General features: G+C 50.1%; 2 protein-coding genes across 4 annotated transcripts in view; one reads left to right on the top strand and one right to left on the bottom strand.

Annotated features, from left to right (window-relative positions):
• Positions 1-998: 998 nt before the first annotated feature.
• Positions 999-4,577, top strand: LOC119291248 (glucan endo-1,3-beta-glucosidase 1-like). Of its 3 annotated transcripts, none has more exons than XM_037569974.1 (5): positions 999-1,310; positions 2,259-2,378; positions 2,876-3,820; positions 3,911-3,938; positions 4,026-4,577. In XM_037569974.1, the coding sequence occupies exons 2-5, from the start codon at positions 2,309-2,311 to the stop codon at positions 4,375-4,377; spliced, it is 1,395 nt and encodes a 464-aa protein (XP_037425871.1). In that variant the 5' UTR covers positions 999-1,310; positions 2,259-2,308; the 3' UTR covers positions 4,378-4,577. The 3 variants fall into 3 exon arrangements, with proteins under 3 accessions (XP_037425871.1, XP_037425870.1, XP_037425869.1); XM_037569973.1 differs by having other exon boundaries at positions 1,001-1,310; positions 2,272-2,378; XM_037569972.1 differs by having other exon boundaries at positions 1,001-1,310; positions 2,269-2,378.
• A 51-nt stretch (positions 4,578-4,628) lies between these two features.
• The window catches only part of LOC119291249, a 12,209-nt gene continuing 7,185 nt past the window's right edge, over positions 4,629-9,652 (bottom strand). Inside the window, exon 2 of the mRNA XM_037569976.1 lies at positions 4,629-4,805. The gene's annotated coding sequence lies outside the window, so the exon portion shown is untranslated. The remainder of the gene's footprint in view (positions 4,806-9,652) is intronic.

Raw genomic sequence — 9,652 nt, 5'->3', positions numbered from 1 at the left:
AGTCTAATAAAAAGGCCCAAAAGCCCAATAATAAATTGCCTTTATACCGCCTGTTCATACCCTAATTCTATTCTTCACGACCTCGGTCAGCCGTCACGCCACGGCAGGTCGACGGCAGCAAAGCCGGCAATCGTTGTCAAGAACTCCAATTTAGAGGTACTGAGATCGCATGACCACGTACGTCTTCTCTCTAGTGTTCATATTTTAATTTTCTAGTTGCTTACTGCATGTACTTTTTTTGTGCGGGTTTTACTCCAAGTATTTTGACCGATCTAGGGTATGAATGATATTTCTCAAAAGAGAAACCCGATCACCAGATCCAAATAGGAGAATTATAATTCAAGGCCACCTTTAGACGCAAGTAATGTGCATCATATTTCTGAAGAGGTAAGTCATCAATTTCTACAGAGCGTGTGCCTCCGCTTTGTCTAATTTTTGCTTCCTATAATGTATGGCTAGGGTTTTTAATTTTAAGAGTGATTACTTGGTAATTGGAATATTGCGACATGTCAATGTTTGGCAGCGATTCACATATATTTGGGTCATTCTCCAATGGCTAGATGCACCAGAACTAGGTTAACTCCATAATCACACAATTTAATCAGTATGTTTTTATAATTACTAGTTAAATGTGTTGGTGCGGAATAAGAAATCATAATATTTCCGCCTTTGCTATTCATAAGTGATATTATATTTCAATCTGTTTTGCATTTTTTGAGTGATATATTTTTCTTCTTTTGTGAAACCGAGTGCTATATATTTCATGCAAGGTGGTGCAGAAAAAAAAAGACTAAATCCCCACAACCAGTCAACGAATGAACCCATCGGTTAAGTTTTCTGGCTCCGCCCTGACTACATACACACACAAGGCACAGTCAAATATAATCTCTATCTCTTTATTCCTTCCTTGGCCGTGTGCAGTGTGTACGCTACGCGCACAGCCAACCACACACAAGTCGGCAAACACTTCTCTCGCGGCCTCGCCGCTGCGCTGCACCACCTTGGCATCTCTTGGTCGCGGCATCGCCCAATCACAGTCAGCCGTGTGTGTGTGCGTCGTCTAGCGTACATCAGCGCGGGTGTGGTTGCCCAGTGCGCATATAAAAAAGGCCATGCGCTTGTGCTCACATGGTCATACATACAGCCCCGAGCGAAGGCCTCTCCCCGCCGCGGACTGCAGGCTCCAAGAAGCACGAGGATCGATCCAGGGGTCTAGTTAAGCGAGCGTTAACAACTTCTCGTTTCCATACACACAATAGCTTTTTGTGCGGGAGAAGCAAGCTCTAGCTTCCTGGGGCCGGCCAGTTGAGGTATGTACGGCAATCATCGGCAGTTCTTCCACTGAATTGAGCTTGCCCTTCTTAAATTCTCTAGCTTGTTTTGAGATGTGATTCCTTCTCTTTTAGCTTCACAATTAACTTCAATTCAACCGCTTTCCACATGAAGAGGTTAGATTAGATTGCCCGATTGCTGCTTTGTACTAGGATTACTTTCCTTGAGCATTTGCAAGCAGCAGGGTAGCCAAATTAAGCTTAACGGTGACGGGAAGAACCAATCCAATCCAACAATTGTGTGTTTTTTCTTCGTCCATCCATCCACGGAGCTTACATACCTCGGCTAGGAACGAAAATAGCAGGATATATTGTTAGTTAAGAGCAGTGTTTCCTTTCCATGAACCACCCGTTTGCAGTATTACTCGAAAAGAAGTTGTTGTTAGCTAATCAGGAGCTATAGCTTAACCAGTTAGTTACTCTAAATCGCCAAGCATACTTGTTAGGATGGTGTTAGGTGTCTCCGTTTACCCACCAAATTGTGTTGGGCGGGTGATAAACGCAACTGTCCTTGGACTATGCATGTGATCGTGGCCCTGTCAGATGTTGACACTTTTGATGGAATCGGTTGATCGGTCGGTGTCACAAGCGGACCAAAGTGTTCCACTCCATCTTCTTCTCCTCGATCAATTGTTGTTTCCTTCTTTCCGTGTGGCGGCGTGTCCTGTCCTCCTGTTGTAGCACTAGTGTTGCTGGTGACGATCCATCTGGAAGCATGCATCATGGAGCTCAAATAATGCCGCAGGCCCGCGTATACATCCCATGCTTGCCGGAAAATAAATAGGAATAGTATTCCAAACCGTGTCACGATCGAAGCCACGATAATTCACGGCCTTTCCTTACGGCCGGAATATATTTATGGACAAATTGCAAAAATTCGTTGTTTGTACGGGTGTATATATATTCTGACATGTCTGCTGCCTCGAGTTCGTTCCAGCAGGCGTTTGCATCGTCGTCGCACGCAGGGAGAAGCTCCAATGTTGCGCGAGAGATGGCAGGGATGCGTTTTGGTCCTCGTCCTTCTTCTTCTCTCCAACGCGGCGTCAGGTATGTGACTAGCTTAGGCCCGTGCTCCGGTTTCAGTTTCAGTTTCACTGCCGTGCTGCCGGTGCCGGGTTCCATTCAGGCCTTCCTTTCTGTCGCGCGCCCAAGATTCGTTACTTAACTCGACATACATTCCCGGACGTACGTACGTACGTAGAGCATCGTGGAAAGAACGAACGATGGAAAGACAGAACAGAAAGGATGTAACATGGCGGCACTACATGAGGTGGCGTCTTTTTCCAAAGACGCGACGGCACGGCACACAGACAGGCTTCTACTTTTCGTTTTCGTTTTCTTGAAAGCGTGCAGCAGCACAAAGGGACTTTTAAGCTGCGATGCGATGCTTGTGCGCTCCCTTTCCGGAGTCTTATCTTGAGTTGAGTGACTCATGAGCAAAAAAGGCGAAAGCAGACGCGACACGCGTACATGCTAGCTCATCGTGATCAAACGAGAAAAATATTTACTACAACTGAACTCAAATTTACCGTGATGATGGGCAGGCACTTCTCTGGGGGACGACACGATCCTCCCCACGGAGACGGAGGATTCTCCGTCGGACCTGGCGAAGATCGTGCACTCGTCTAAGCAGACCAAGCGGGCGCGCGTGTGCGGCGGAGCGGACCACCGGCTGCTGCGATCCCTCGCCGACACCGGAGCGGAGGTCATGGTCAGCATCCCCAGCTCGCGGCTGCAGCACATGGCCGAGTTCCGGGAGGAGGCCCGGCTCTGGGTCGCCGCCAACGTGGCGCCGTTCGTCCCGGCGACCATGATCACGCACGTCCTGGCGGGAGACGACGTCCTGTCGTCCGGCTCTGGCTCTCCCGGCGACGCCTACTCGCTGGTCCCCGCCATGCTGAACCTCCACGCCGCGCTCGTCGCCGCCCGCCTCGACGGCCGTGTCAGGGTGTCCACCGCGCTGTCGTCGGTCCCGCTCGCCCCGTCCTGGTCCGCCGGCGTCGCGGGGCTCGTCCTGCGGTTCCTGAGCGAGACCGGCTCGCCGCTCTTCCTCAAGCAGGCTCACGCGCGGGAGGCCGCCGACGACGACGCCAGAGTCGCCGACGCGTACGCCGCGATGCGGGCGCTCGGCTTCTCGGGCATCCCGCTGATCGCCGCGGAGCCGGAGGGGCTCGACGGCGCGCTGGTGTACCGCAGCTACTCGCATCATACTGCCGGTGGGGGCGGCGGGAGGCGGTCGCTGGCGTCGGGGACGTTCTGCGTGGCGCTGCAGAACGCGGACCCGACGGCGCTGCAGGCGGGGCTGAGCTGGGCGTGCGGGCAGGGCCAGGCCGACTGCTCCGCGATCCAGCCCGGGGGGGCTTGCTACAAGCAGAACAACCTGGCGGCGCTGGCCTCCTACGCCTACAACGACTACTACCAGAAGGGCTCCAGCACCGGCGCCACCTGCTCCTTCAACGGCACCGCCACCACCACCACCACTGATCCCAGTAAGCAGCAGTCTGGCACAGCTTCTTCGATCTCCTGTACCACCATGGATGTATGTTCTCTGATTCTTTCATGTTGATCGCTCGCTGCAGGCTCCGGATCGTGCGTCTTCGCGGGAAGGTGAGCACCATTTCTCGCGACACTCAGCATATTTCTGCTCCAAGATCACTTCAAAAGTCTGACACGGTATCGATTTCATGGTTGCAGCTCCATGGCGGGAGGCTCCAACTCGAGCGTGCCGAGCGCCAGCCCTCCGACGAGCCTCGCCCCTCCGTCGGGTGGCCTCACGCCTCCGGTCGGCTCCAGCCCTCCGTCCGACTTCGGGCCCCCTCCGACCGGCTTCGGCCCTCCCGCGGGTGGGTTCGGCGCACCGTCTGGGTTCGGTCCCCCGTCGGCGTTCGGCCCGCCGGGGAGCTTCAACGGGAGCGGGACCTTCGGGCCAAGCGGCACCCTCGAGCCTTACGGCATCGGGTGCCGCCACGTCGCCTCTTTGGCTGCCTCCACTCTTGTGTCCGCCGTTGTTCTTGCCGTCCTCGTCGCGTCGCCCGATCTGATGTAAATTATGTGTGTGAATTTGAATTAGCTATAGAGAGATCACGCGCGTTCTTGCCGTCCTCGTCGCGTCGCCGGTCGGGTGTCACCCTGTCGCCCGACAACTCCATAGTAACGTGCAGCAGCGTTGTAAAATACTACTGTACAATCAGAACAATATTGTAATTCGATATACTAGTACAGTGGGCATACCGATTACATTGCTCAGATCAGACAGTTTCTGAGCGCAAGCTATTTTTGCAATTTTAATGGCAACAACGTAAAGCAAGCTATTTTTGCCACACCGCTACTACAAGACCAACTTAGTGGAATAGTGATTAACTGTCCGGGTTGGGGATCCGCATTAGCACTACTCTGACTTTGGCGACTCTGTGCTTGAGCTTGCAGCAGAGCCTTGCTCCGGTGTCTCCTTCTCAGCCCCACTGTTTCCAATGCCTGTCCAATATGGCAATATCTCAAAATCTGAAGCGTATTCAACTGTAGATATTAAATAGCATATGAATAAACAGGGACAGAAGGTAGGCCTTGGCATCGGCAACACTCGGTACATTGCTTGCAGGAAAAGCACGGTAAGAAAAACTGAGATGAAATATCAAAGCTTAAACCAAAACCACATTGACTGAAAGCATGTAAACAAAGACAGGTGGATGCTTCAAAAAATAAACTTAAAGCTCTAGAACAGTGGGTAGTGTCATGTCCCAAGGGTCATGGCCCTCTTCTTATCCAAGGCCTTCTCGATGGAATGGGCCGTGAGACTTGGGCTTGGCCCAGTTCCGTGAATAGGCGAATGGATTATAAAGGAGAAGCTAGACAGAGGAAGGGAGGGATGGATTTGTGAAACGTCTGAAGCTTCTCACCCCCTTGCTCTCGCCCTCACCTCCTGCTCTCTGTAACTCCCCTTTCCTTGCTGATTTCTCACCCCATATTCTCCTTGTATCCTCAATTTATATCTGAATATTGGTGCTGATTAGTCTGTTCATCCCATCTTGTGCTTGGGTCGTGACAATTTGGTATTCAGAGCCAACAAAAAAATCACCACCTACTTCCTGCCTACCATATGTTCGACGAAATGTCCAGCCAACCAGAGGTGTTCACCGGCGGCGTTCTCCGCGTCACCGTGCACCATGTGTACTACCCGGTCACTGAGGAGACACTACTGCAGGTGTTTGCCGTGTATGGTGTGTTGAAGGTCGTCGTGTTCCAGAGAATCCACCATGTGGAGGCAGTGGTTCAGCTTCGATCAAAAGTCGGGGCGGCGCGGGCTCTCGCCTTGCATGGTCGGTATGTCTACGGGCACGCCTGTCTCCTTGACATCCAGGACGTGTCGCCGGAGTATAACCTGCACTTGTGCTTGCTGCTGGAGCTCAAGCAGACCACAACCGTGGCCGAGTACACGGCGGCATTCTGGGAACGAGTACATCGTGTGCTGGATCTCAACTCCACCATAAGCATCAAGTGCTTCGTACACCAGTACGTCCAGGGCTTGCACATGGATATTCAAGCAGCCGTGCAGTCGCAAATGCCGTCTAGCATCACCAGAGCATCGTGCCTTGCTCGGATAAGGGAGAAAGAGATCATGAAGGATGAAGCGATGGGCTCCGAGAAGCGTGGTGATGGCCACGCCCATGAAGTACAAGACCATGGCATCGGCGGCAGCAGGCTTGCTACTCCAACAACGACCATGCGCTCGACAGAGTGCCCGAGTTCTGATGCCACTGTCAACATATTTCCCGAGCTTGCCTCCCCTGCTGTGTGCGACGAGGCCCTCGACATCAACACCATCCACATCGCTGCACCAACGCCCGCCATCTTCTCGACCGGTGGTCTGGCCCATGGTAATGATGACGATGGCCCAATGTCAGTGTCCATGGTACTCTGGACTACACTGGCTACACCTCCACCGCAGCGCCCGGTTCCTGACCTCGAACTCATCACAACAACTCCCACGAGTTGTTGGTTAAAAAGCTATGTCGAGGTTGCCTACGTGTTGACACCAGTGCCCAGAGCAAATCTGACAATGGGTCTGAATGCACAAGGACAGGTGATCCGGCCAGTACCATGGCCTTCGTTCTTCAGCAAGCATATCAATACAGCTCAGGGCAATATTGCCGAGTCGCCATCAAGCGCCGCAACTGTGTCGAGCAGGTATGTGGTTCGTTGTTCGACCTTGCCACCAGTCCATGTCAAGGTGAATCTGGGGTGTGTCCGAATGTTGCTGGAGTCAGCTGCAGGAAAGTCACAGTTACTAGACCTCTTGTGCGAGTTTCTGATAGCTTCAGGTTCAGACATAAAATCAGGTTCCATAAATATGGTACTAGCAGCACGTGAGGCATGCAAGACTAATTGGTATATGGCTCACGTAGTTGACATTTTGTCCATGGGTGCACAACATTTTTCACTTCTTTTAGTTAGCTCATGGCGACAAGGTCACTTGCAGATGGATGATGTGTTCCAGATGCTTAAGAAATGGTGCCCACATAACCAATATGTGCAGCTGGCCTGTACAATTTATGAAGCTCACAACGAGTTCCATGCTACCAGCGAGGTTTTGACTTCGGTGCTTAATTGGGAAGCTGCACTTTTGCCCACAGACTTCCTATTCGACAAGTACACTGAGCTGATGAATGTTGAATGGCATTTTTGTCTGGTGCAACCAGTTCATGTTTATTGTCCTCTACCTCTGGCTGGACCTCCTGATTGTGGCGACGGATGTGAAACTATGCTCAATTCTTCTCGGTTCACCTTAAGAGGAGTTAAAGGTATCTCTCATGAGTTTGCTAGTGCAACTGAATATTCTTGCTACACCATAATTAGTAGTACATGGTGGGTATTATTGGTGACTATGAAAATTATGATGGGAGGCACCGATGATATGACGAGCAGCCTGAGTGTGGATGGTTTGATTGGCAAACCTGGGTTGTCAGCTGTCCCATGGGTACAACTACAACGACCTAATTACTGGGAAACGAAATCGGGGTCTGTGCAACAAATAATCAGGGAGGCACCGATGACATTTCAAGCTGAGGCCCTCCTGGATGTTACTCAACCTGGTGAAGCTGTTAACAAAAGAAGAGTACCATCACTGCATACAGAAGGAAGAGAATTGTTTGCCGGAGTTCCTCAGCCCATTATTCACTTTCACTTGCCATTGCATATATGGGTTCCGGTGTTTCTAGTCCCCAGCTCGTCTGACATCCTTGCTGGCTTACAGTGCAACTCCGAGCAACTCTTGACTGCTCCCCTATATCATTTTGAACAATTCCATTGGATAATTGCACAGGCATTCTTTAGTGGTATCAAGGGCAGTGTGGTCACCAACACTTTTGAGACTTTGTACAATCCTTGTGCTGCTCCAGTGCGAGAAGGTGTTCCTACTTATTTGGACTATTTTGCTGTTGCTGCTTGTTCTACTGGTTTGCAAGCAAGTGCAAGTACGTGGCAGTTAGTGCTCAAGGATATCTGGCATGTTCATTACCTTGGTACTGTGATTGAGTGGATGTTGTGCTTATTCATTCCTGTGGTGAGATGCTCTCTTGGTCATGGACCAAATTTTATTATCTCCGGAACTATGTCCACAGCATTGCCAGTTCAAGAGGAACCACAACTGAAATACTTCTGCCAATTCTTGTGTGGGCTAAGGTTGTGGAATCCGGGTATAAGGGGTGCATCTAAAACTTGTACAAAGCAATTTGGTATTCACAACAACTCCATGTCACCACATGCTGCTGTTGCAGGTAAATTGCAAAATTGCACAGTTCTTATTTACACTCGATGGAGCTCTATGATAGGAGATTCAGGTTCAACCTTTGCAATTAAAAATGTGGAACAGAGGGTGCTTCCTAAAGTAACAAGTTCAGCTAGCAGATTATGGGACCCAGGAATCTTTGATGTTCATTGCCTCGGCACTATTAAGCTGTTTTCGACCACATGGGTGTCTTGCTTATTTGTTCCTGTTGTGAAAGATTTTCTTGGTCATGGACTGGAGCTTTCTGCTACAACACAGTGGGATCCTGGAGTCTTGAATCTTCATGGCCGGGCAATTACTAAATGAGGATCAAGTATCTACATAGAAGTGCAAAGAGTGATTATGATGTTGGATGGCTGTCGGACAAGAGAGATAGACTGATCGATCGACCATTGGACCCAGGTGAATTTGGCTATTCATTGGTACTGCGTCACCGGCTTGAGGTCAAGCCGCATTTTAAGAGGGCGAGAATGTCATGTCCCAAGGGTCATGGCCCTCTTCTTATCCAAGGCCTTCTCGATGGAATGGGCCGTGAGACTTGGGCTTGGCCCAGTTCCGTGAATAGGCGAATGGATTATAAAGGAGAAGCTAGACAGAGGAAGGGAGGGATGGATTTGTGAAACGTCTGAAGCTTCTCACCCCCTTGCTCTCGCCCTCACCTCCTGCTCTCTGTAACTCCCCTTTTCTTGCTGATTTCTCACCCCATATTCTCCTTGTATCCTCAATTTATATCTGAATATTGGTGCTGATTAGTCTGTTCATCCCATCTTGTGCTTGGGTCGTGACAGGTAGCTTCAGAACTAAACAAATTACCTAGTATAGTATATAACAAATCTCTACTAAAAACTCACAGTTGCAGTAGCAGCATTCAACAAACTATACTCTGTGTATCCTCCGTCATGTCATATAAACGATCTTGTGATTGGCAAGGGGACATATGGAACAGTTTACAAGGCAAAGTTCCAGCATACAAACGCAACAGTGAAGATTTCTTAAGCTCCCTAAAGAGCTGCGGAACTAAGCCGCTACAGCAGGAGGTATTGTATTTTACTTCTTTTAATGAGATGTGTATGATAATTTAGTTGCCAACAAAGAAATGTATAAAAAGAATGTTCTTCTCTAGCTGCTCATTACAAAAGGGAGATTTTTAACAAACAGAATTGACAGATTTTAAGATACTTCCAAGTTAATATGAGACACTAATTTCGCATGATCCAATGACGCATATCTACTGTTACCCCTACATCGGTAAGGACCCATAAATGACTATATCTACTACCACTATAAAAGAAAGAGAGGGGCAGATCCAAACAATCACACCCATTCATCATCAAAATCTAATGGCCCTTAATTATTCTGTGTTTAACGCTACCAACCACGCAACAAGCCACGATCGATCGCTAATCGCCCCGCACTAAAAATCGTCCCGCAGTCAAAAAGAAGAAGAAAACCGCCCCCCGCACGACCTCCTCCTCCTGCAGACCGCCGCCCCCCGCACAACCTCCTCCTCCTCCTGCAGACCGCCGCCCCCCGCACG

This window comes from Triticum dicoccoides, chromosome 4B, assembly GCF_002162155.2.
Source record: "Triticum dicoccoides isolate Atlit2015 ecotype Zavitan chromosome 4B, WEW_v2.0, whole genome shotgun sequence".
Classification (NCBI taxonomy): Eukaryota; Viridiplantae; Streptophyta; class Magnoliopsida; order Poales; family Poaceae; genus Triticum; species Triticum dicoccoides.
Note: the sequence above shows the minus strand (reverse complement) of the source record. Positions and strands in the feature narration are given on the sequence as shown.

Bases quoted from the DNA above. Each gene is read 5' to 3' on its own strand.
- LOC119291248 (XM_037569974.1), top strand. From the start codon at position 2,309: ATGTTGCGCGAGAGATGGCAGGGATGCGTTTTGGTCCTCGTCCTTCTT. The intron at 3,821-3,910 runs GTAAGCAGCAGT...CGCTCGCTGCAG, and splicing joins CACCACCACCACTGATCCCA to GCTCCGGATCGTGCGTCTTC. The intron at 3,939-4,025 runs GTGAGCACCATT...TCATGGTTGCAG, and splicing joins TCGTGCGTCTTCGCGGGAAG to CTCCATGGCGGGAGGCTCCA.